The 26,513-nt window shown below is 49.7% G+C and overlaps 2 protein-coding genes across 8 annotated transcripts in view; both read right to left on the reverse strand.

The window, feature by feature from the left end:
• The window catches only part of P2RX1 (purinergic receptor P2X 1), a 57,776-nt gene extending 43,545 nt beyond the window's left edge, over positions 1-14,231 (reverse strand). For 2 of the 6 annotated variants that reach the window (XR_014949433.1, XM_085557096.1), the window contains exons 1-12: positions 13,919-14,196; positions 10,463-10,610; positions 9,987-10,058; positions 9,467-9,536; positions 8,878-8,974; positions 8,552-8,632; positions 7,275-7,416; positions 6,000-6,130; positions 5,313-5,403; positions 4,588-4,653; positions 3,876-3,968; positions 3,316-3,363 (exon numbers count right to left, since the gene is read on the reverse strand). Coding sequence is in view for 5 of the 6 variants with exons in the window: in XM_085557096.1 (XP_085413222.1) it covers positions 3,319-3,363; positions 3,876-3,968; positions 4,588-4,653; positions 5,313-5,403; positions 6,000-6,130; positions 7,275-7,416; positions 8,552-8,632; positions 8,878-8,974; positions 9,467-9,536; positions 9,987-10,058; positions 10,463-10,610; positions 13,919-14,055 (1,173 nt within the window). In the remaining variant the exon portion in view is untranslated. Of the gene's footprint in view, positions 1-2,495; positions 3,071-3,315; positions 3,364-3,875; positions 3,969-4,162; positions 4,654-5,312; positions 5,404-5,999; positions 6,131-7,274; positions 7,417-8,551; positions 8,633-8,877; positions 8,975-9,466; positions 9,537-9,986; positions 10,059-10,462; positions 10,611-13,918 lie in introns of those variants that run through there. The other 4 variants (XM_021550937.4, XM_085557095.1, XM_085557094.1 and 1 more) reach the window with 4 other exon arrangements.
• A 5,166-nt stretch (positions 14,232-19,397) lies between these two features.
• Positions 19,398-26,513, reverse strand: part of ATP2A3 (ATPase sarcoplasmic/endoplasmic reticulum Ca2+ transporting 3) — a 54,877-nt gene continuing 47,761 nt past the window's right edge. The window contains exon 22 of one of the 2 annotated variants that reach the window (XM_085557084.1): positions 19,398-24,108. In XM_085557084.1, coding sequence (XP_085413210.1) covers positions 24,063-24,108 — 46 coding nt within the window. In that variant the 3' untranslated portion in view covers positions 19,398-24,062. The remainder of the gene's footprint in view (positions 24,109-26,513) is intronic. The other variant, XM_021550859.2, reaches the window with a different exon arrangement.

Genomic DNA, 26,513 nt, shown 5'->3' on the forward strand with positions numbered 1-26,513 from the left:
TCTGTTTCTATAAAATGTGAATAGTTACACTACACGCATTGCTTGCTTTTGTTGTCTAACACCCATGATCAAGGTTAGAGTCCTCTGTCAGATGTTTGGAGCACTGACATCATCACATACAAGGGCTTGTTACTGCCAATTGTAAAGAATAGGAATTCTTTCTTGTGTGTTTTCTGGGACAGTTCTTGAATTGCTGAAAGTTGCTTTTCTATTAATTAATAACTGTGTAAAAACCAAAATGCAATCCAACAAGGAGTTAAAAAAAAACCCCACAAACAACCCAACCCTCAACTGGCCACAGCATGAATGGGAAACAACACAGCACACTGTCATTGAAGGGGTTTTGACATGATGACCAAATCCCTTTGGGATTCTGTAACACTTCATCTGCTGCTCAGAGGTCAGAGAGAAGCAGGACACATTGGCCACATCATAACTGCTTCAAATGCAGTTGTTTTCTGGTCACAATGCAAAGAAATTCTTCTGTCTAAGAACAGTAAATTCTCCCCTAATCCTCAGAGCAAGATCAAGTCAAGGCAAGAGGACAGGAATATGATCCTGCTGGTCACCCACACTTCTCCACTGGGACTTGCAACACCAGGTGTCTTAACCAGTCAGCATTTCCATTTGTGAGGCTCTAGCTTTTAACTGTTGTGTCCTATCCTGCATTCAGTAGCTTCGTGTGAGTTTTGACAAACAGGAAGGCACTGGAGGGGGCTGGGAGCTGCAGTGCTGAAGCAGAGCATCTGTGCCAAGGAAGGCTCCTTAGGGGGCTGAACAGAGCAGCCCTTCCTCCTTGGTCTCCAATCTCTGACCACCACTTCCAGCAAAAGAAGGCCTGAAACAAGTGCCAAGGGAACAGGGGACCAGTGTAAAAATCTGACACTTTCTCAGTTTCCTCCAGACAGCCACTGCTCTGTTTGGCACCCACCTGGAAGCCACACAGCCTGGGCCCCCTGGCTTTGAGGAGGAGCTTGTTTAGGGGAAAGAATTAAAATTGCAATATCTTATTCTGCTGGTTGCAGAAATGATGAATGAAATGCAAAGCAAAAGATCCCCAAAGATTGTACATTTAAAGAAAACAAGTTAAAGAGATGAAAATAAATCCTTCCATGGATTTTAAAGCAGCCTTGGGACTTTCAGGGATTCCAGTTCAGAAGTTTAGAATAGCAACTAAAGGGAATAATTTACAAGTTGCCTTTTCCCTGATTTAATATTCTCCCTTTTAATTCTTCCTAGGAAAGAATAGGACTTCGTATTACAAGCAGCTTGAAAGATCAAGCAGAAACATCCCGCAGCTCTACCTGCAGCCTTGCATTTGATATTTTAAGTTTTGACCGGAGATTGACCCGGTGTAAGTGGGTGCTAAAGGTTACCTGAATGCTCTCGCTTCACTGGCTATGGAAAGTGGATTTTAACCAGTCTCTGTGAAACTGGTCTTGCAGTCCCCTCTGCTGGCAGCAGCTTGCTGAGGAGCTGCACCGTGGCACCACATGGGACCTGCTGGGGCCTCGATGGACGCTGCAGGAGATCCCCCAGCACCACTGAACAGGCACCGACTCCTCCAGAGACCTGGAAGCTTTCCCTTACCCTCTCTGCATCCTCAGTGTAAGCACCTGGCACCTCTGACACAGGGCAACTGGGTGAAAAAGTTATCCATGGATACCCTTACAAAAACCCACCTTGCCTGCGAAAGCTGAGGCATCCTGCTGAGAGCAGGTGACCTTACCCTGAGGAACACATGGCTTGATGGTATGGCTTGATATGTTTGTTGAGCTTATGACCAAATATCACCTGCACCTCTTTAAGGCACACATTCTTGTGTCCCTGAGAGCCTGGAGCAGTGCTCCTGCAGGCTCTGGCAGCATTACAGCCCTACAGCTTCTCCACCAACTCTGCCATGGCCGTTGGGATCCACTTTCAAAGAAACCAAAGCATCATTTTCCCCGGGGAGGTAAAAGCAGACATTCAGAGAGGGGCTATGCAGACAGTCAGTGTTGATGTGTCCTGGAGAATAGAACAGAACCAGCAGCACAGGGCAGGGTTGGCTCGCAGGGATGTGGGGTTTGAGCACAGCCCATGATGTGCTGCTGCACGTGATGGGTAATGCAAGTCTTCCAGCACAGAGGGGATGTTCAGTTCCCGGGTGCAAAGAGCTGTTCTGTGAGGCTGCTGCTGAGAAAGTCTTTCTGACCAGCTAACACTGACCAGTGTGGGCAGTGGAGGCAGAGCTGGCACAGGACAGTGGATGGCTGTGGCTGGCAGTGTGCCAGTGCTCCCTGCCAGCCAGCCTGTCTGAGGAGGAAACCCAAGTGACAACTCTGATAACAGCTCTGCTTGTGGCCAGAGGCCCAGGGGCCCTGCATGGGAGGGCAGTTTCTGAAGGAATCATCACTAAAGGGATTACTTTGTATGCATAAACCCTCCAGAAACCACTGCAAACACCATGCTCTGGGGCTAGCACAGGCACATAAAGGGATGTAGTAGAAAAACTAAAGGTTTATTTTTTTAATAAAATACATCCTTACAAAATAACCATTTTTCTCCCAGGCAGAAGGTTGGGCACGGTTCCTGCCAGCTCTCCTTCTTTCCCCTTCTCAATTTGGAACTGTCCAATGGTGCTTCTGGGGCAGAAGAGGCAGCTGTGCTCTTCCCAAGGTCTTCAGGTGCAAGTGGCCTGGCATGGCCCTGACACACCAGGCAGGCACAGTGCAAGCCCTTCTGAAGGGTCTGCAAGGGCAGCAGACCCAGTGCCCCGCAGCAGGGCTGGCAGAGGGCCCAAGATCCCTTAGTTTGACCCATCCACAGCATCATGGCATGTCCCACTACAGGCTGTGTGCTGGGCCAGCCAGCCCCTGCCTGGCTGCAGGGCACCACCTTCCCATCAGCTGGGTGCTGCTTCTGCTGCTCTTGGGGCTGGCCCAGGGAGGTGACGGGATGGCGACCGAGTTTTGAGAGAACAGGAGGAGGAAGAGGGGTGCAGGTTTGTCAGTCAGTGTGGATTCTGCTGAGAGAGAGGTGCTCAGTGATTTCTGGTGTCTTGGCCCCCAGTGCCCTTGTTCAAGAGATGCTGCCATCGAAGATGTGATGTCAGTCCCACATCCTGCATCCGCTGCTGCCCCATGCAATTGCTTATGCTGGGAAGTGCTGACCCCACGTTAGACACTACAGCCCACAGCTCAGGTCTCCTCCAAGCCTCCCTGGAGCCCTGCTGCCTTCCTGAAATCCTTCTCACAGACATTGGGATAGCCCCAAGACCTGTAGCCCTCATCCCTGACAGATGTATGCTAGCAGGGCTGGGGAAACACCACTCACCTCTCACTGTGTGTTGTCTGGCTTCTTTTCCTTCTTGTGCGACTTTGACTGGGGGTTAAATGAGAGAAAACAAGGATTCTTTTACAAACCTGCTCCTTTCTAATGCCAGGGAAGGTGTGACTGCAGTGACTCCTAAGCCCCAGTGTATATGCATATTTTCAGATGAATTTGGGGGGAACTGTTTTTGTGTGCTTTTAAAGACCATGAAACATTCCATTATCATAGAGATGTTCTCAAAGAACAGAAGAAGAGACATTTTCTAATTTGCTAAAGGACAGATCTGCCCCTGCTTCCATTAAAGCAATCCTAGTGTTACCAGATATTGGAATATCTGGGGTTAAAGGCAGAGAATAAAGTTATTAACAATGAGTCACACACAACATCTCAGTAATTTTGGAGGGAAGATTCATGGATCCCATTCTCCAACAGTCCCAAGGGCTCAGGAAGGCGCCTGGTTGCCCCTCAGCATGGATGTTTGTGTTACAGTGTCATTACTCATGCACACATCCACACACACCCCCGCAAGAGCCTCTGCAGGGCAGGCACTTGCTGTTACTTACAGGCTCCTGTTCTGCATATTTGTATTTCTTCTGCTTGTAATAGTCTCGTCCGTGGAGAAAATGCAGCAGGAGCAGGTCACAGAGTACAGAGGCCTTAAATCAAAGTGCAGTTAGGTTTGGAGTTGCTTTCCAAGCTCATCTGGACCACTGTTTTCAGTGGTTTTTCCCAGTTTCCCCCACAATTTAGGGTCACTTTTGCTTCATTCCACAACATGGCAGTTGATGAAGTCTCCTAAATATCCATTTAGGACAGAAGTGAAATGTGCTGTGTTCAAGAAGGAACAGAAATGAAATGTTTCCCCTTTAGGTAAGTGCAGAGCACAATGCTCTTTGAGCCATGCCCAAGTCTTTAACAACCATAACCAAATCAGACACTGGGTTTCTGTCCTCAATGAAATACTACCAATCACCTGAAGACTCTCCCTCAGTGCCAGCTCTAACTTGAAACTATCAGGACACCAAGACCTGCCAAGAGAGCCAGCCTTCCCTTCATCAGCAGGGCAGAATTCACATCAGCCAGAGACCAGCAGGAATCTATTTTCCTGAGCTGGCAAGGCAAGAGAGCACCTCCTTTCCCCCTTTTGCCTATCCTCTGATTTCCTGAGCAGTACTCAGTATATGACTGCAGCTCAAGGACACTTCCCACGGATGTCACAGGCAAGAAGAATAATTTGAGAGTCTCCATATAGAGGCTGGAAATATCTGAACTTACCACTCCAAAAATACCAATTCCAGAGCCAATTGTGGTCATGGTTGGGATGATGTCAAATTTGCCTGCCTGGATAAAGTCAGAGAAAATAAGTGATAAGTTACAGTCAGCCCAGGGGAAGAAAAAGGGATGCTCTAGCTGTAAAGTGGGACTCAGCAAAAGGGCCTTGCAGCAACCCAAACTGCAACCACAGCACACAGAGAAACAGGAGCTGGGAAAGCACTGGTCAAACAGAAAAATATTGCAGATTTGTTTTAGGCTGAAATAAATTAACTTACTTTTCTTCCTGTATGTTTAGTATTAAAAACCAAAACCAAGCAACCAAACAAAAGTATACACTTTGAATATTCTCCATGGGAACACAATGAGGAAAGCCTTCTCTCCCAGTAGGAATAAAAAGACAAAAAAGAAAAATGCAAATGTTCAGCTTTTGGAAATATCAGTAAAAGGTTTTGAGTTTCCACAGGTCCCCCCACTCCCATCACAAAATTTTTTACACAAAACCACTGATCAAGCCACAGATGAAAGATGTGACCTCTAAAACATGTTTTCCTCCTGTCTTCCCTTCCCCGGTATTCCCCAAGGGTTCCTGTGAGCAGGCCAGCACCCAAGGAAACATTCACAGCAGTTTTCCTGATCCCACAGAACCCTGGAGCTGTGTTACAGAGCTGGTACCTTCCCAAGGATATGGCACTGCTGTCCCAGGGGTCCAGGGAATCCACCCTTACCTTGCCATTCACCAGAATGTCGAGCCGGATCCCAAACACCTTGTAGAGTGTCCTCTTTTCCATCCCATCTTCTTTGTAGTATTTGGCATATCTGTGCAATTGGATGGCAAGTGTTAATGTTCTGCCAGGGGGTCTGACAGCCCCTGCAACACTAGAGCATCAGGATTTTGGACAAAGATCTGGGAATGTGCTATCACAGACCTGCTCCTGACCTTCTCCTTAAACCCCCTGAAGGAGCTGGGCTGTTGGCACCTCTCCTCTCTGTGCCTCAGTTTTCCTGCCTGCAGGTTCCAGCTCCTGCTCATGCTGTTTGATCTGATGTCCCCAAGTTTTGTGTGCAGCAGACAGCGAAGCACTAGTGACAGAGTCACACAGAGCAGAGGATAGAGAATATGTGAGATGATCCTGCGCCATCTCCAGTCTTTCAAGGGGCTTCCCAAAAGCTCAGCCATGCAGGAGAGCCTGCAAGGGGGAGGAAATGGAAAGGAAATGGGGCAATTTTGAAGCCAAGGGGTGTATTATCCCTTTTCTCATGCCGTTTAAAAGAGCCCTGGTACTGCTGCCTGGCCCTGCAAAGGTAGTGAGTATTTTGAAGGACAGTCTCTGGCCTTCCACCATCTCTTGAGTGGGAACCTGGAAGCTGTCACCTCTGAATTACACTTGGAGAATTAGCAGGTGTTTCCTTACCTGAAGTTGAACCCTGGTGAAACATTGCTGTCGTCATTGTAAAGGCCGTGGAACTGGTAAATGGGTTTGCAGTACTGCAGGGGCCAGTCGAGGTCACAGTTCCAGTCTATGGTGATGCCCACCACTCCACCCTGCAGCCAAGAGGGGATTCACAAGGTTGCCCCTCCTTGAACCTGGCCCACACAGAGAAATGCTCTCCCTTCTCATACATGTTCTGTCTCGATGCCATGAGGTGTCCTGGCTCTCCAGGTGCACAGACCCCACTGCTGCCTCAGCCTTCTTGAGCAGCCCTGGCTTTGTGGCCTGTACATAACCCCTTGCAGAGGCTCTTGTTTCTGTCCTGAGTGCTGGATACACAAATAAATTCATGCCCTCTTGTTCCTAATCAGAATCCTGTGCCCAAGACATGGTCCTGAGAAACAGTGCTCACCCCAGATGCCTCCTGGTCCTCATGAGACAGCCTTCCCTTGCCTTGAGTATGCCCAAGAGATTGCTCAGGAAATGAAGGAGTCCCTCCTCCCTTCTGAGTTCACTCCAGGCTGTAAATGGCTGTGCCCCAGAGGCTTGTATTTTTGCACCTTTCATATATAGAATCTTAGAATGGTTTGGGTTGGAATGGACCATAAAGACCATCTTGTACCAAACCCTGCCACGGGCAGGGACACCTTCCACTAGACCAATTTTCTCCAGGTCCTGTCCAACCTGGCCAGGAATGGGGCAGCCATAGCTTTTCTGGGCCATCTGATCCAATCCCTGCAATAAATGTTCATATATGCAAGCCTCTCTGATTTAATTCAGTGCCTGGCAAAGTTATCCCAAGGTTTTGCAGCGCAAAGATAGCACATATTCCCACACACCAGCCTGAGGAATGTTAGGCAAAGCTGCATTTTGGAGCCAGGGGAAAGGCTGCAGTTAGCACTGTGCAATGACCAATATTTGACCATCTAGCTGGGATTTCCAAGCTCAATCAGATGGTATTTGGCCACACAGATCTAGTTATTCACTGCTCAAATTAAAACAAGCTGAAGCCTGGGATTTACTGCCAGTGGGTCAAATCTTCTCAAGAGTTTCCAAGAAAAATGTAAATATTAGGCCATGTCCAAGGAGATTCATAATCTTCATGAGATAATTCTGACACTCTTGTTTTCTCAAGAATTCTTCATAAAACCATCTTAAAACCATCTTCATAAAATCATCTTAACAACTGGGGATGATTGCACTGTTGAGTGTCTCTCTCCCATCAACAGCAAGGAACATAATTTGAAATTGAAGTACCTTAACAGCCAGGAAGGTAAAATTCTGACCCGATTCCTTCACTATGTATCCCAATTCAAACACAGGACATAAGGAATCCGTGACTTTGTGATAGGTGCATTTCTTCAGGTACTGCTTGGTAACGCTCTCAACCAAGTTGCGCCTGTGAATGAAAAAGAGTGAGAAAAATTCTCAGTAGCACAATAATCTGGGGGGTAAAAAACCTCTGTAAGTCCTTTGCCCAGTCACTCTCCCATTCACATGCCACTTGTCCATGGGTTCTGCTGGGCAATGTTCTGAGCTCCAGCAATTCTTATCTGGGACACCTCATGGATCGTGAGTGTATCCCACACCTTTTACACTTAGCTGGAGTTTTCTATCTCCTACAGCAAGGGTTAAAAGGAAAGGGCAACTTCTTGCCTTCCATCCCACTCTGCTTTTTTGCCCAAAAACACTTTGTCTGGGAAGCCTGTGGTTTTGTAAGACTTGTGCCTTGCTCAGACTGGTCCCAACGCTGATGCTCAGGAGCAAATTGTCAGCAGTGATCAAAGGCAGGAAGTTTCTCCACAGCAGCCAGCTCGGCCACCCTCACTGCCAGGACCTGCTCCCTCTCTGGGTCCTCTTCAGCCTGTCCTCGCTTGGGCCACCTCTCCTTGCAGCTGGGGGGATCCCCTCTCCCAGCCACCTCTTGGGAGGTGTGAGGTCAGCCCAGGACTTTGCCAAGCATGCCAGCTGCCAGGACATTTAACCTTGGCTGCAGCACAGGGACGGGATCAACTTAGAGAGAAGAATTCGCTGTCTACAGCACAAATAGCTTCTGTTAATTTGTTCCAAATCAGATATATAGTCAGTGCCATCACAAATCCTCTTACAAGTGTGCCTTCAGCCAACAGCATTTCCCCCAGTGCTGCCAGGACCATTTTGCTGAAACAGATGGGATCTGTGATATTAAGGGGGACTCTGGGGCACCAAGCTTATCCTGGCCCTGTGGTATCTTAATGTTTTCTTCAGAGAAGAAAAAAGAAAAATTAGAGTAACTGATTTGTGAGAGTAACTCAGGAGAGGTTAATTCCAGACATCTTTCTAGTAACTACAGCTACCATCTGAGGTGGGACAGATTTGGGAGGGAAATGTCTCAGTTCCTATGAGCTAATATGGGGTTCAGTGCACCAGTTAGAGTGGTCCTGGGATCACTGATGAGGTAGGCAATCCTCTATACCAAGCTGCACCCATGGTTTCCTCTGAGGGACACAGCTGGAGGAACTGACCAGGAGCCATCCCCTCAAACCTCTCCTTACCTGGACACCTTGAACTCAGGGAAGGTGATACTGTTCTTGATGAACAAGGTGAACCTCTCTGCTTCTGACAGCAGGGCAGGGCTGAAAAACACAAGTGTAGACATATGTCCATCACTTGGCTCTCCAGGCTCTAGAGAAAGCTCCATTTGGTGTAAATTCACCCAAACTGAGACAAACAGACCCAGAAAACTGGTGGTCTCATCCCTTCCCTTTCTGGTCTTTCACAAAACAGGCTGTCCTGGCCACATCCCATAGAGGCCCAATTTGGTCTGCTTCACACCAAGTGCAGCTGGGGTGGGAAAAAGGGCAACAACATCATTCCTCACCTGGGAACATGGTAATCAACTTCAACAGGGCACCAGCCAAAGATCTCACAGGTCTTCACAGTGCTGTTGAAGTGTACACACTTGCCAGTCATGAGCCCTGTGGGGGAGACAGCTGCTCACACCCTGGATCCTGTGAAATCTCAGCCTCATGCTGGGATGGATGGGATCTGGTTGGGGCTTCAGCTCTGCCAAGGGCATTCAAGACCCAAAATGCTCAGGGCTTTGGCACCTTTCTAAAACAGGAAATTAATGGTGGCCTATTAGCTCAGGGCAGTGGTTTCTCTTACAGTGCTGTACAGGGGAGCAACTGGGGATTTTTTTTGTTAAAACACACCTAAGAAAATGCTGAGCTGATAAGAGAACAACAGTTTGGGTGAAATGGCTTAGTCCTGATTAACCTTTTATTAGCTGAGCTGTTTGCAGTTCAGGTATCTTTCAAAACAGCAGAGTTGGACCAGCCTACATGGGCCCTTCCAACCAGCATATCAGAGGTTTTCCTGTTCAAAGCAGGTCCCAGCCAGGTGACATCCCAGCCAGGCAGCTTCTCTCGGGGTTGTCTCACCAGAAACCCCAGGGCTGTGTGCCATACCTTGTCCCTGACGGCTGTATTTCCCCTTGCTGCAGTCGCTGTCCTGTGTGCACAGCCCGGCATCTGGCAGCTGTGGGGGGAAAGCAGCCACCTCTTAGCACCCCACCCTGCAGCTTCAATCCCCTGTCCCTCTTGCCTAACCAGACAGCATTTTTCTTGAGAGATACACTGCTTAGCTGCAGCCAGAGCCTTGTTCATACACTGCTTCCCAACCAAGGTTGTCCAGATAAAGCAGGAAAAAAGGGGTGATTTATTCACTCCAGGCAGATGCTTTCATTTAAGCCTCAAGTCTGCTCTGCTTGATCATCTCAAAGGGAAGAAAACTTAAATGGATGCCACCTGTTTTTCAGCAGAATAAAAGTCTTCACATACCACACAGGAGTCAGGAACAATAGTATGGGGCTGGGCTCTGGCTTTTACTAAACCTCCTAATGTTAGAAAAAGTCTTTCCCCAGCGATACTACCAGAATTCCCCTGAATTACGGAAGCTTAGTCCACTGAAGGAAGCCGGTGTGTTTACCTCTGGGCAGGTTCCTTGTTTCTGTCCAGGAGTGACAATGAAGTTGGTCATCACCACGAATGAGTTGTCCCCCTGTGAAGACACAGCCAACGAGCTCACAGCCAGCACAGGGTCTCCTCTGTGAGGAGCTGCTCCCTGGGTGGGGATCTGCAGTGCCACCAGCCCTAGGGACAGTGGAGGATCCTGCTTGCTGCCTGAGATACTGCTCCAGAGGCACTGGAGGAACCTTGATCCTTTTGGAGGCAGCCCCAAATGTGCCTCCTCAGCCATAGTGGGTCCCAAGTACAAATGCTCCCCAGGGAGAACCTGGGCAGAGGTTTGTGACAGGAGCAGCCTCCTTTCCTCCACAGGGACACCCTGTCATGGTTAGCCCCATGGAAAGCCTATGCCAAGGACCCATCTGCACCCCAGCACATGAGGAACAGCAGCCACTGGGACAAAAGCAAACCCCTAACCCACCCACTGTCACTCCTTACCTGGGGTGGGAAAACGTAGTCCACCACATCCCAGATGTGAGGACCCAGGACACTCTCGTTGGTCAGTGTCAGCCCTTTCAACTTCACTGAGACCGAGCTGACGATGCTGTCCTGAGACTGGTAGCCCTTCTCGTAGAGGAACACCCACCTGGACAGGGAAAAGTGTCAGGGTGAGCATGGCCACCAGCACTCCTCCACTGGCCCAATTCCTTGCACAGACCTGTGGACTGGGGCTTTTTCTACCAAGTCTCACTTGAGGAATCATTTGTCAAGTTTCTTCCCACTGGAGGAGGGACATGTTGGTGAAACTTCCTACCCCTCTGCCTGATGCATGTGGTAGTTGCAGGACTCGACCTTCATGCCAGGATGGTGTGTTTTGGGGACTGGGACACATTTTGTGGCTGAGGGTGTGTGATGGCAAGTGGAGCACAGTAGCCATCAGTCATTTAGGGTTAAAGACTATGGCAAGTTTGCAGCTTGCTGGTCTCAATGACCTACCCCAACACTCCTGATCTCCTGATCCACTGCAGAGGAACTCTCCAAAACCCAATGCCTCCAAGGCCAACACAGAGCCGAGGCTGGACACGGTTCACATCCAGAGCCTGAGTTCCCCATCCAGCAAAGGGAATGTGGAGCAATGTCCCTGTGTTCAAGAGGGCTGCAGGAGCAGGGTTAGGGACACTGCTGTGGCCAGAACAGGGCTCTGCCTGCCTTTCCCAGCCCATCACACAGCCATTAGGGCAGGCTTCTGACACTATTTAACCTACAGCATAAACAAGCTGCCGCTGGATTAACTCTGACTCAGGGAGACTATAAACATGGGCAAGCAACCATTTCGGGTAGCGCTCCCGGCGCCGCGGAGCATTCTCGGCACTAAAAAAGGAGCGATCTGGATTTTGTCCCCACTGCCACAGGCATCGGTCCCGCTGGCTGTGACAGAGGCAGCAGGCTCCCCATGGGACAGCCCATGACACCAGCCCGGTGTGTCAACCTCGCCTGTGACACCTGGCTGATGGGCAGAGGGGAAAATGGAGAATGCCAGGTGCTGTCTGGAGGTTTTCTGTTTGGTGCTGGACCTTGTGAGGACTTCTCGGAGAGGGAGCTTTTTAGCTTGCAGCCACATCAGCATCCTGGGACTGAGGGCAAGAGGACCTCAGGGACAGCATCTGCTCCAGTGCCTGGGGATGGGAGCAGAAATTCAGCACTGCTGCCACCCCAGATGGGAAACACAGCTCCAACATCTTCCTCCAAGGCAGAAGACCATACTGGGTTACACTGGTTACAGTGGGCATCTTCTCCCATGCCCTCGGGGCTGCAGGAGGTTGTGAACTGGGCAGCAGCAGGGGCAAAACCTTTCCCTAGATCAGCCTCCAGCACAGACTCTGCTGCTGACCTTATCCCCCTCTGGCAGAGCTGACTACAGGCACACAGGACTGGGCAACCCCACCTCCCCTGTGGCAAAACAAACAAAACCATCCCCTGTGAGGCTGTAAATGCTGCAGCAAGTCCTGTCCAGGTGGTAAAAGTCCCCTGGTGTCACTCCCTGACGTGGCAGAGCCACCAAGCCCTCTTCCCTTGCTGGCCTCATCCTGTGGCTCAGCCTGCAGCTCCTTGCATGCAAGATTTCGGGAAGCGAAACCCAGAAAGCACCCAGCATCTCCTGGGCAGCAGCAATACCACCTTATCACAGTCATCACAGGCAAAAGAACTGCTCCCCAGGGGTGACATGGGGTCTCACAGGGGGGCTGGCATGCACTGATGGCACTACCCATGTCCTTCCAGCAGAGTCGTGCGTTGGAACACATTTCCATGAGCATCCCATGCCTGCTATGAAGGGAGGACAAAAGCTGGGAGAATGGTAAGGGAATTCACATTTGACTGCCAAATTTGCTTTCAAAGGACAGGCTTTGCAGTTTGGTGAGGGCAGCGAACTGGGGGCAGTGTTGTGGGCAGAGAACTGGGAGTAGTGCTGTGGGAAGGGAGCTGGGGGTGCTGCTGTCAGCAGTGAGGGGAAGCCAGGGGCTGGTGGGGCTGGGGGCACCTGCAATCATAGGCAGGCCCTTGCTAGAGGAGCCTGATCTCAACAAACCAGGAAAAACTTGGGAATTACAGCAACTTCATGCCAGATTCCTCTCCCCTGCCACTGGCTGTCACCGCCTGGCTGGTTCTCTTCCTGCTCCTTCCTGGTTGCCTGTCTCAGTTTAGCCAAGTTGCTTAAGCCACGTTTCCTTAGCTGCTCTGCACAACCATCTGTGCCAGTTCCCCATCCACAGGAGCAGCTGCCCCCTGCCACATTTGGGACTGGAGCCCTGGGACATCACAGGTTCAGTCCTTAGCAAAAACAAAGCTGCTTCCCATAACACCAGTGCAAACCTCTTTGCAACAGAGCAACCTTGAGACCTCGGTTGCAGTTTTGCATGAGGATTACCCTTGGGAGTCAAAGTGCTGGTGAGCAGGGTGGGACCAACGTGGGGGACCAATGTGGGGGTTCCACACTGATCCTCTGGGAAGGGTTTTACCCCTTCCAGGGAGTCTGTGCTAAAGGGAGACATGGGCATCCCTGCTCCCCACAGCGACTTGCTTGCACTGAAGCCTGGGAGCCGCTGCCTTTCCTTTGCACCATGCACCACAAAAATTCCTAGATTTTCCAATTCATGGCCAGACATCCTCTTTCCTTTCAAACATCCTGCCCTGGGGCCCTTCCCCATGAAAGGGTGCTGGTCTCCTGATAGGGCTGAGCCCACAGCAGCCATGGGGCCACAGCAAAGGCTCACCAACCATCACATCCCAAAGCATCGTCCCACACTGAGGGGACAGGCACAGAGTGACTGGAGCAGGAGCAGCAGCCCCAGGGCACCTGAGGACACACATCCTCACCCGGTTCTGATCCTGCCTGCTCCACTCACTGCCTTTTTTAAGCAGTTCCCCTTGCTTTTGGAGCTGCCTCCCAGAAGCAAATAAGACCAGGAATTTTGGAGCCAAGCTGTGTCTCGGCCGCAGCGTCAGAGCGGTGAACAGGGAGATTTATGGCCCTGTCTTGAGCCACTTGGGTCTCACAAATCACTGCACTGGCCCCACATGCCTCTTATTTAATATAAATGAAAATAAAAATAACAACAGATTCTCAGGCCACCATCCAGCAGCTGGAGCAGGATCTGGATTCTCTTCAGTGAGAAGACGGGGCCCTGGTGTGCGGAGCAGGGCTGGGCAGGGATGAGCCTCCAGCCTGGATATACAGTAGCTTCTGGGGAGGATATGGGGACTAAATCCATCTAAAAGAGCCATGGAGGTACACTGGGCTGCACGGGAGCAGCCACAACCAGAGGGATGTGAAGCTATTAGCAATAACCCCCTGCGCTGCGATACTGGGGATATAGAAACTCCTCTCCCTCCACTGCTTTTTTACCCAGTGGCAAAGCATTAATTTTGGGGAAAGCAGGTGCTGGGGAGCCTTACCCGATGATGTACGCCAGGACGATGAGCTGGATCAGCCGGAAGGTCAGTCCCACCTTCTTGTTCCTCACCAGCACCATCCGAGGGGTGTCATACTCGAAGAGGAAGGAAGACACCTTGTCCATGCACTTCTGCCCCATGGCTGTGCCAGGGCTGTGCCGCTGCCTCCCGGCTCTTCACTGCTCCGTGGGCTGGGCCGTGCCCGCCGCCGCTCCGGCAGCTCCTCTGCTTGCAGATTAAAAAAACAAAATAAGAATGCTATCGGCGTGGCTCTGTGCACATCTGGGCTGTCGGGTTTCCTCCTCTGCGCAGGGATGAGGCTTCCTCTTCCTATAAGCTCTGGGCTGAGAACAGCGGGTGCCCTACATGGTCTGGGGGTGGGACAGGGTGTGGGAGGGTGCAGGGCCACCCTGTTGCCAAGCCCACATGCCACCAGGACGAAGCCATCTGCCTGTGAGCGATGCTCCCTCGCCCGGCAGGAGCCTTCCCTGGGGACAGAGAGGCTGCAGGCAGGGCTCGGGATGAGCAGAGACCACAAGGCATTCCTGGGGGCAACAGTGGGATGGAAGGGATTGCGGGAGTCCCGGGAGAAATTTTAGGAATTAGGATTGGGGTATCATCCTTCCTACCACAACATCCACCTCAGGCTGTGTGTCCTGAGCCCATGTCCTACTCTGTCTCCCAAATGCTGCCCCAGAAAAAGGATCAGGAAGGAGAAGGGGGAGCACCAGAAACACAGCTCTGCAATTCGGAGCTGACCTGTGGAGCAGAAGGGCGCCCAGCTTGGCCCCCTCCCATGGTGAGCCCAGACAGCTGGGGCTTGGCTCCTTCCCAGCACTTGCACTGGGCTGGGCTGGGTGCATTTGGAAGCATTTCCAGCATTTCCTGAATGGCCCAGACATCAGCAGGGCCAGGCGAGCTGGGGTCACTGCAAGTGATGCTCTGCAGGGTGGTGCAGACACCACTTCAAACAAATATCACTGAGAAAGGGACTGGATTTGAAAGTGCCAGACTGAAATTTGGGGGCCAACAGCTGCAGTGGGAAGCTTTGAAGGGGGTTGGCTCATTGCTGGGGAAAGCACAGAGGCTGTGGATGGAGGACCCTGTGCCCTCAGTGCATCCCACTGGGCAGCTCCAGGGCATGCTCTGTGCTGGGGAGCACTGAGGCTGAGGAGGGAGCACTGGGTTTGTGTTTCTGGGGGAAAGAGAGGATGTTTGCCCCAGAAATCCCAGCGCCAGCTGCTTCAGCACGCCAGGCAGGGACAGGCTCCATGAGCCTCAGTTCATCTGCTGCCTCCCTTGGCCTCAAAGGAGACACTGGCTCTCTGCAGCCACTGAGCCTAGCATAAAGGTCCTCTCTGCAGGAGGAATAAGTTTTGAAAGTATGGAAAATCTTAACCTGCTGGGATAAATCTTTCCTTTCAGGAATATTTCTTTTAGCATCTCCATCCCTCAAGTTCACTTGCCAACAGCTCACTGTCATATTTACCTTTCGACTCAATACATTACAGACCTGACAACTGCAAAATAAGTGGGAAAAATCAATTATCTTTGCTGGGCAATAAGGAAAAATATGGGAAAAGCAACTGAATAATTTATCCAAATCTTTTGGGCGTACCATGAAGCATGGGAATCAAAATCAGATGATCCCACGTTGCAAGTGACGTGATGCAATCCCAATGCCCTGGTCCTCAGCAACATGGAAAGCTGTCAGACAAGGAGCCAAAAGCAAATACAAAATCCTGATATTAATCATACAGATTGAAGGCTGATACTGCTATTGAGTGGAGCAGACAAACCTTATAAGCTTAGATATCTGTCAGGAGAGAAGCAAATAACTTACTGTATGAAACGAGGCCTTTTAGGGAAGGCTGCTCACCCTTGCCAAGGCCATGGGGATAATGAAAATAGGACAGCTAAATTTAACAGCAAAATGACTTGTAAAAGAGTCACTTCTAACCTCCTCTCTGGTGCTTGGAGTCAATAAAATGATTATAGCATGGATTTAGCTAAAATACTTTCTATTGGGAGATAATAGGCATCTGCCATTTTATAATCTCTTGGAGCCATGTTGCAGCTGGAAAGTGGGGTCAGGACTCATCTGGCGTGATGTGGAGAGCAGAAAACCCCAGCCTGGAGCACCAACAGAGGCTGAATATTTTCCTGGGCTGATACCAGCACCCAGCATGGGCACCCACTTGGCCACAGCATCCAAAAGCTTGAAAAAACCACAGCCTAAGCACTTGTGGGCTCACACCTGTCCCACACCCATGCCATCCCTGGGATTGCCACTCCTTAAATTACTTTATCACAGGGAATTTAGTCAGTTTGCAGAGGGATTGCTCACCTGTGTGGCCCTGCGATGGTGCCAAGATGGTGCCAACACACCTGCCTGCCTCTGCCAGGTGGTTTTCGAGGGACAGGGATACAGGGAACAGCCCTGTTTGGGCTGTTCAGTTGTTGTCTGACCTGCCCAGACAGGGCAGCCACTGGCCAGAGATGCTGAGATCATGGGGCTGTGATGCTTCCAGCTGTGGTGCAGGCACTGGGCTGTCCTGAGGCCAGGCTGGGATGTGTTTGCTGTGATAACAAATGCATTACTCCAACACCCAAATGAAAAATAAAGATAGAATTAAGAGGAAGAGTTTTTTATCAGCCTACTGTGTCAGGTGCAGCCTGGGGAGTGTCCCATGACCCTCTGCACCAATTCCTACTCATAGCTGGGACCTTGGGGATGGTTTTATTTTAGGTTCCCACAGACACATACTGGTGTGGTTCTGTCAATACACTCAGCCAACTCTTCTGAATAACTTTTGTACCTTTTGGCTGCTTCCAAGCAGAGCAGGCAGGAGGTGCTGGAGGTACTCTGCTTGGAGCAACGAGGAGCAGGGGCTGCTGGAGGGGCAGTGGCATCTTGAGTTAATCTGCATCAGGTCCTGGGCACTGAGGATGGGTTTGCCCAGGGCACAGAAAGCGCTGAACTGGACTTCACCTGAGCAGCATGAAAACAAAGATCCAAGTGGGACAACACAGGCACACAGAGAGTAGAACTGGAAGTGTTTGAGGCCAGGCTGGATGAGACCTTGAGCAGCCTGGTCTAGTGGAAGGTGCCCCTGACCATGGGAGGGGGTTTGAATGAGATGATCTTTAAGGACTCTTCCAACCCAAACCATTCTGTGATTCTATGACTCTAAAACCAAGCTGAGATAAGAAAAATGAGCCCATCTAGCTCCACTGCCCACGGGAGGGGAAAATGGAGCTAGCAAGAGCAAATGAGGCTCTAAAGCCCCTGTGTTAGTGTCTGAGATTGCAAAGACCTAGGGCCAGGTTTCCCAAACACTCTCCTGGGTCAGCTGGCATTGACAGGCCCCCAGTGCCAGGCTTTGGCCTTATCCAGCATCTCCAGCTCCAGCTGGGCCAGATGCCAAGGGCATTGAGGGCTGGTGACCCTGCAAGTGTATCCCTGGCAGTGTTGTGCAGGGTTAGCACAGGAGTCCATCCATGGCTGTGAAAGGAACCTCTTCCCCCTGCCCATTAAACACACTCAGCCTGTGCTTGGGGCTGAGAGAAAAATGAAACATCTGGCATTTTTGAGGGCGACATTTGGAAATGCAAGTGCATCCTTGCTTTGAGCTGGAACATGAACTGCTGGAGAACAAAAAGGGTTCTGAAAACATCTGCATGGGCCTCAAGCCCACCCACACCAAGGGAAGCACCACTGTGGAAGGCATAAAAGCTACCAGGTATTTCCAGGCTCTCAGACATTGATGGGGGGAAAGAAAATAGAAAAATAATAGATGAAGCTCACTACACAGCCCAGACTCATGCTTGGCAGCATCTAGCATGGAGCTCTGATTTTCAGCACAAAAATGTGTGGCACGCTGCAGATCCATGGATGGGAGGAGTAACACAGAGGCAAGATTTAAAATATGATGGTGGGTGCAGAGGGGACCTGCTGTGGTCGAGGTTGCCAAGAAGAGTCCCTGAGAGCTGGTGGTTTTTCCCAGTAATTTTGGCTTGCCCTCACCAGTTGCAGGAGGCACTTACACTGCAACACTGGCAATGGGAAAAGGAGGGTGAAAAAAACCTGGCAGATGAGAGCAAGCAAGGTCCTACAAAACAGCATGTTCAGTTTTCTTTCCAATTTTAACTTGTCCTTGACCTCTCTTCGCTCCTTCCCAGCAGGGCTGGCTCGGCTCTGTACTTGCCCTGTGCTGCAATGCCCTGGCACAAGATGTTTTTGGTGGTACTCACCCCTCAGAAGTGGCATTTCCATCCCCAGTTGCTGTGACAACACATCTCCCTGGAAATATTTCAGTTTAGCTGATGCCAAAGCAAACATGAACCCGAGGTGCTGGGGGTACCAAAAGGTGCCAGTGGCCCTGTGGCCATTGTGGCCTCCAGAAATGTGGATGCACATCCAGGGTGGAGGCTGGACCTGTGCCACGGGATACAGGGACCCCTGGGGTTTTTTGGTAGGGTAACACCTGTTTTCTGAATCATGCCTTCCAAAGCAAGCACAGTCCCAGGTGATGGTACCCAGGGGTTCAGGTGGGGAATTTGGGGTGGTTTTGCCTTCACCTCTGTGACCTGAGGCAGCATTTCTGGTATGGGGGACTGGCTCGAGGGTCACCTCCAGCCATGGCAGTGGTGCTCCTCTTGTCTGGCATCAGTCTGCACCAGCAAAGAGGAGGCCAAGCAATGGCCCTTTCCCAAAAACAACATGTGCCAGGGTATCCCATGTCCCTCTTTGTAACCCCCTGTGGGTTGCAGAGTTTTTGGCTTACCTTGTGCACCACCTTTGTCCTGCTCACAGCATTGGGAAGGAACATGTGGGGCCACATCCCAGCAAAAAAGCACCAAGGGTAGATGTTGCCATGAACACAGATTTGCTCCAAAACAGGACCTGCAGCTGGATCAGGATTTTCTGCTTCAAACATCACCATGGGCAGAGCTCTGGGTGATGCAGAGATGGAAACACATGGCCCCAAGCCTTGTGCCATCCCTCCAGAGGAGGCTAAGTTATTTAATTATTATTTATTTCACAATTATTTCTTGTAGAGGTTATTGTAGGGCTTATTTAAACCTCCCCCCTCCCAGCTAGGGGAGATAAGGTGATGACTATTCTGGATACAGTCAAAATTAGCACTGTTATTTGTATTCTTGTGCCCCAAGAGTGAATGTAAAAATTCCCAACAGTTGTATTATGCCACTCCACTCATTTTGCCTTTGTCATCCCATGCCAGGCACAAGCTCAGCTCCATTTCTAGTTTGGCTCCTCTGAAAACCCACAAGAAATCCTGATCTGGTGAGCACAATTCCTTTTATGGCTGAAGAATGCCCTCAGGCACTCCCGTATGGCTCCATGGGCTCCCAAATGTCCCCCAAATCAGCCACAAATGGGACAAGAAAAGCAAAAATAATAATTAAAAAAAAAAAAGGTAAAACAACAACAATGAAATAGACAAAAAACCCTCAGTCATCCAGTAAAATTGCTTTTATTTCTGTAATTTTCTAAGTATAAAACAAATCAGCCCAATATTGTGTGAACAGAGTGGATTGAATGGATGTGACCACAAGGAGCCTTCCCACGTCTTCCCAGCACACCTGGCTATTTACAGTCAGACAAAGGACACGGTTTAGGAAGCAGTAATTTAGTGGAAAAATATCTCTCATATAATAAAATAGGAAACCTCATTTCTTTCAGCTCTGTCCCTCAGGTAACACCCTCCCACCCCCCAAGATATAACAATTTACCTTTTACTACGAAGCACAATCTCAGAGATTTCTACATTTGGCTGTTCTGGCATCTCATATAAAAAAAATCAGCATATTCCCAGACTGAAGCCACTGAGGGCACCTGCTGGCAGTTCAGTGGTTGCCCTCCTCTTGGTCCCAAGTGCCCATCACTCCAGGCACACACAGATTTTGGCTCATTTAATGCCCCGCTCACACCAAAAGCTGAATGGCACCACAAGAACAGGTCCAGGGAGCACAATTTACCCTGTATCTCCTCACTGCAGCCCTGCAAATCCTAACCCAAACTGTGCCACACAAGATCTGCATGGAGTAAAGCCCTCTCCTTGGCTGGTACTCCCAGGCTGTCTCACCTGACAAAAAATGCCACTGCAGAAGTGGGAGGAAAAAAAGTCCAGATGGGTCTGAATCTCTGGCATCATTTATACAAAGTGATGGCCATGCCAGGTATGGTACAAAAATCACAGGAAGTCTGAGGAGGTGGTAGTGGGAACTTGGGTGTCTTTGAGTTTCAGGAGTGATGTAATGCTAAGGTCACTGAACCTCATCTCCCAGCCAGGGCCCCTGCACAGCTCAAATCATTATTTGATAAGTTTTGGTGGAGCAGGACCCTGACTGGGAAGCAGTATTATCAACCTGATGTACAAAAGAAGGACCAAAAATTAATGCTGAGTTTTTCTCTTGCTCCTCCTTCTGCCATCCACAGCATGAGCAGAAACTCCAACTCAATCCCAGATCTGATGCTCCTACAGGATCGAATTCCCCCAGCCCCTCCACGGAGCCTGTCCCTCCTACTGCCCTCCCCAGTGCCTGGTGGTGCCATCCAGCCTTGGCTGAGCAGAGCAGCACCAGAAACACACACACACAGAATGTTCACAGTGCCAAAACCCCAAACACACAAACACAAACCTCATCCAGACCTGGGCCACACGACACAAATGGAATGCAGGATGCTCTTTTTCTCTTTGCTCTTTTTCCTTTTCCAATGTGGGATTCCTATGGGATCACACACCACAGGGGGAAGAGCTCATCCAGCAATGACACAATACCCCAAAACAGTACAAAAGACTTTCCACAGCTGATCCCCCTGGTGCTTGCCCCAGGAACACAGAACATTTCCCTCCCACCTTGGCTGTACCCCAGCATGGTGCTTGGCCCCTGAGGAAGGAATATAAAGTGCTCATGGATAATCATAATCCCATGCTGCCATCCAGCCCTGCATCTTGTGGAGGATCTGTCACAGCAGCCCACCAATGCTAAAGGTCTTGCTGGAAAGACCTGAGTTTTATTTATAGACTTAGAATATGCCAGGCAGCACCATCAAAATAAAATTAAAAAGGAAATAATTTCTAACCTCTGTTGCCAAGAAAAGCAAGGATCCCAGAAGTTTTCCCTAAACTGCTTTTTAAAAAAGCTTTAGGGCAAAACAGCCACCCAGTGTCCATCTTCCTTGTATTGCACAGTCAGATGCCTTGGTAAGACACAAGAGCCTATCCCAAAGTGATGGTCTTGGCTCTGGGATCTCCAGGTTTACATAAAAACATGTTTCAGCCTGTAAAAGCTCCCAGCATGCTGCTGCTGGCACACATGCAATAAATAACTACTCTGTGATTTTTCCTGACCTTTCACTGGAGAATAAAGGAAAAAATACTTACATCTATGGATATTTTTCTACTTCATTAAGATGTTTGAAGCATAAGCCTCTGTAATCAAAAGTATGGAGTGAAACCTGTACTCTAAATAATTAAAGGAAGGGGGGAGAGACAAGAGACATGGTCAACTATTCAGAAGGGGAAATGGGGACGTGTCAAAATGGTCCCTCCTAACAAGGGGGCCACCTGCTCCAGGCAGCTCTAGTGCAGATTACCTGGGCTATTTTCTAGGTACATCTGAAGGCTCACAATAGAAATAAAATGCAATTTGCTGCTGCTGGAAAGAACAAGCTGGGACGAAGTTGTGGTTTCTTGCCCACGATGTCTCAGGCTTTGGTAACTCACAATTGTGACTCAATGATGAGCATGAACAAACTGACACTGCCTGGGCTTTCACACAAGAAACTTCTCCATACCACACACATTTGGGTTAAATTCATAATCCTCCACCAGACATTAAGTCCAGGGAAAACAGTGTAACTCAGGTGATGGATGGACCAAGCAGGTTCCTGTAGGCACAAGGGACCAGGGAAATGCCATTGGGCAGCTGCAGGCCCTGCTGGACCCTCTGGACAGGCTGGGATGCTCTGAATCCAGCCCAGCCTCTGAATCCAGCCCAGCTTCTCCCAAACTGGCTGTTAGCCTCAGAGAAACAGAGAAGCTGCTTCCTCTGATGACACTGAGCTGGAACTGGACTAAATTCCCACTGGTTGTTTTTCTGCACAGAGTGAAGGAGATGGACTCAATCATCTTGGATGTCTTTCCCAACTTAAACAATTCTTTAGTTCTGTGACCTGTACTAAAATAATCCTCCCTTTTGAGGAAGAGCAAATCACACGTCTACAGCATTAGTCTTACTGAAGCCTTTTTTGTAAGGCTTATACAGTACCTGGGTCATGTCCTGGTCCTCTACATCAGGGTGGGTCTCATCCATGGTGAAAATTTTTGAAGAGGAATTGGTCATCCCGTGGGATCAACTGATTAAATCATTTAGACAGAACACATTTGAAAAATAAAACTTCTTCAAGACAAAGTATAGTGAGATTTAAAAAATCAGCAACGATCTTCTAACCACAGAGTATCTATAAAGATCTTTTTAAAGAGCTCCATATTAAAATTCCTTGAATACATTATATATTAAATACAGTAACAACATTTCATGCAAGGTTTTCTGTACAATAAATCAGCTCAGTAGTATAACAATTCTGTACATTCCCATTGGTCTGGGGGCTCTGCTCATCTTCAATGCTGGTGATGGGGAAAAGAAAGGAGGGATGATATTTGGCACCTACTGTATGGAAGGAGAGATGCTCTTGCCCAGATGATACAGGAAAACACTTTTAAGAGGCAAAAAGTAGAAGAAAAAACCCAACAGCAAAGGAGCAAATGCTATCCCAGACCCTGGCTCTAGTGCTGGAATGTAAGAGAAAGGAAAGATACAGGCTCTGGCTAACTAGACATCATCAGGATGGATCCTAGGGGACCATAAGGAAAACAGGAGGGAGGATTTGGAGAGCTGGAGAAGAAACCAATCACTATCAGCTTCTCAGCTGACACAGGTCAATGGAGAAAGATAAATTTAATGGATCCCAAAATCCACTCCTGGTCTACAAATCCTCACTGAAGACTGTCTCACTCCTGCTGTGGAAGAAATCCCCAGAGGGCAAGGTAAAGTTGGTGCCTTACAAAAAGGGATGCCACAACAAACACCACTCACGGAGAAAGACTGTGTTATGTACAAGCATACATTCATTCCCATCGTGATCCCTTGGCGGGGATGCCCTGTGCAAGTCAGTGATGTTCTCCAAAGCAGAGCACATCAAGTCATGGATGTGCTCCTAAACACTTAAGCTCTACTACTCCTAGGGAAATAGTTAAAAATTCACTGAGAAAAGAAAGTGTGACCAGGAAGGAGTGGTGGACATGAGGAATGCAAGGTGGGCATCCCCTTGGTTTTCTTCACATGGCTGCCCCTGCAAGGAGAAGGACTGCCTTATATAGTGCAGACAGGATCTAGCAAGATGCCAGATGGAGAACAGACAAAGACTTCGTCGTGCTTTGGTGCTGGATGAGCCTGAGAAGGTGCTGGGCTTTCCATAATCAAACAGGACAGTGTGATAAATAGGGAGAACTTCACCTTCCACCACATGCACCTGACCTCGATGTACAAACACACGTCCATGAGATTCACACCAACGTTGGACACACTCTGAACCTGCTGCAGCCACTGGAGCAGAGCACAGCAGAGCAACACTATGGACATCATCAAGGCTCAACAACCCCAGCACACAGCCCCTCTCCTCTCTCCCTGCCCTCACTCACTGCCAAGCCCCTCCCAGCCCCTGAAGCTGCCTTGTGCATCCCATCCCACTGGGGGATGTGGCCTCAAATCCCAACTTCCTGCCTTAATCTCTCATGAAGGCCACCTTGCCCATGCTCACTCAGTCAAGGTGAAAATTGGAAAGAGGGTCTCAAATTTGGCAAGAACAAATCCCAAGGAACCACATTACAATGATTCAGATCCACACAGCTCCATCCCCAAACTCTACGCCAGCTGTCCAGTAATTGCACTCATATGTACAGGAAAAAGAAAGCTACAGAACAAAATGAAAATCAGTATTTTTTCTTTTTGACGATTCACCCGCATTTGTCTGATAGTCGGACACATGCATGTCCTGCTGGCTTTAGCGATGGTCACGCATGCAAGACTTCAGTCCGAGTTACAAGTTTGGGATCCTCTAGTTCAGAGTCGCCCTCGCGTCGTTCATTTCTTGTCCTCCTCTCCTGAAACAAAGGGCAAAAAAGAGAAATACAAGTATTGGTGAGGGTTTAAAAGCTCCATGTTTTTGTTACCAAGAGTGGCTGCTCCTGGGTTGGTCCCAGAAGGAATCTGGGATTCTGTCTGCACAGAGCTGGCCTGACTGCAGCTGTGGCAGCTCAGCCTGCATGAGGAGAAGGATGCTGGTCCCTGAATGAGGAAGGTCTCTGCAAGAGTTAGGAAAAGAGATGAGTTCACAGAATTCACAGAATTACTAGATTGGAAGAGACCTTCAAGATCAGCAAGTCCAACCCATCCCCAACACCTCAACTAAACCCTGGCACCCAGTGCCACATCCAGGTTTTGTTTAAACACATCCAGGGATGGGGACTCCACCACCTCCCTGGGCAGCCATTCCAGAACTTTATCACCCTTTCTGTAAAAAACGTTTTCCTAATATCCAACCTGAGGTGGAGCCACGAGGGAAGGTGAGTAGGCAGGATCCCTCCTTACTGCTCCTAATGAGGCATGATGCAGGGAACAGCAGTGCCTCAGAGAGGAGGAAGCTCACTGCATCCTCCCAGCCACCCCAGAGCCCCAGCCCTGCTGCAGCCAGAGACACAGATCCTGCTCCATGGGCTGACACCACTTACACACACTACCCATGTACCTACACCCAGAAATACCTTCAAAACAATTAGCAAAGACCAACCTACTCATCACAGCCACTGTCCCAGGGCTGCCCTCCTACCTTCTCCCTTCCTCGAGATGCATAGGGTTGGACAGGGAAGGTAACAGGCAACACATGGCCTGTAGGAAAGTGATGGCATCCAGCTTGAATTCCATGTGAACAGCCTCAAAATCCCTGCCAGAATTTGTCTTACAGCAACTAGATCCCAAATTTTCAAGCAGTTGACAGGAGTGTCCCTGATCCCTGAGGCAGCAGCTGCCCTCCAGCCTGGGGTAGCTTGGTTTACCCAGAACACATCTTTTTCCTTAAAAAAAAAAACCTCCAGAAGCAGCACTTGCTAAGGAGAGTTAAAAAAATCCATTATCATGAATCTTTTGACTGTATTTTCTAACTTTCATCACTGCACACATCATGAAACACATCTCACTGGGGACTGCTGTTCCTGTGCTCTTGATAAATAAGGGTCCTGCCCGGGGTTACCCGCGAGGCTCCGCGCCTGCTGCCAGCCCTGGTGCCGACAGCTTTCAGGGGAATTAATAAATAACAGGCAAGACAGAGGCAAAAGGGTTTTTTGCAACTTTTGCCAACATTTTTTTTTCCAGTGCTGGCTGCAGAGCCCAGCCCTTGTGTCCTAGGATAAAATGGTTTGCTGGGATGGCAGCATCCCTCTGGATGACACTGCAGGCTTTGGTGTAAGGCAGGAATGCTGGCAACTGCATTGTACTAAATATCATTGCAATAATCCAATTAATCTCCTCCCCGCTGCAGCAGCCTCTCTTCCCTCTCCTCCAGCAGCTGAACAGTCCCCACCAGGTGACACACCAGTGGGAATTTGCCAACCATGGCACTTTCCCTAGACACATCACCCCATGGTTGTGCAAACAGGGAGGAGGATGCCATGGCACGTGTCAGGCAGGGACAGGAAGGGGACATGGCTGAAGTGTTTAACCACAGTGGATGCTCTTCAGAAAGTTGCTCTCAGGTCTCTAAAGCAACACAGTCCTGGCATGGAGTGAGTCAGGTGTTTCCAAGAGTCCTACAATCAGCCAAGGGTCCAGCCCCCACATCTGCAGGTCCCTGCATGTCAGTGTCTGTCTGTCCTTCTGGTGACAGAAGCATGGGGGATGTAGGACCTGTTTGCAGGGATGATGGGATGGTCACAGTCCCTCTGGATGCTGCCTCACACCAGGGGTGTCACAGCCCTTCAGCACTTGCCAACCAGCAGGTAAACAATGTGAGCTCAGCTCCTCCAAGGTCTGCTCCCCCCTGGACAGCTGAGGCTTTTGAGGAGGTTTTTCCATACTGCTTCTGACTTCCCTTAACAGGCTCCTGTAAAAGGTGCTGCTGGAGGGATGCAGGCTCCCACTGCCAGCCCAGCTCACCTCCTTCACCAAGGGAAACGCTGCAGCCCTTGTAGCTCTGAAAACTGCACATCTCCCCCGTCACACCAGGGAACCCTGAGCTTCAGCTGAGACCCCGGGCCCCAGGAGAAAACCAAAGGGAAATTGTCCCCCCATCCCTTTGCAATACCAGGGCAGCAACACCAGCAGCTTCCCTCTGCTCTTCCATTTCTAAAGCGCGACACACGGACACATATGAAAAACAGGAGAGAGGGGGAAATAAAAACAAAAGGCAAGGCAAGAGGGGGAAATAAAAACAAAAAGCAAGGCAAGAGGGGGAAATAAAAACAAAAAGCAAGGCAGCAGAGCTGTAAAATCCCGTGTGGATATTCCAGCACTG

The sequence above is a fragment of the Lonchura striata genome, chromosome 19 (assembly GCF_050655825.1).
Source record: "Lonchura striata isolate lonStrDom1 chromosome 19, ASM5065582v1, whole genome shotgun sequence".
In the NCBI taxonomy this organism is placed as follows: Eukaryota; Metazoa; Chordata; class Aves; order Passeriformes; family Estrildidae; genus Lonchura; species Lonchura striata.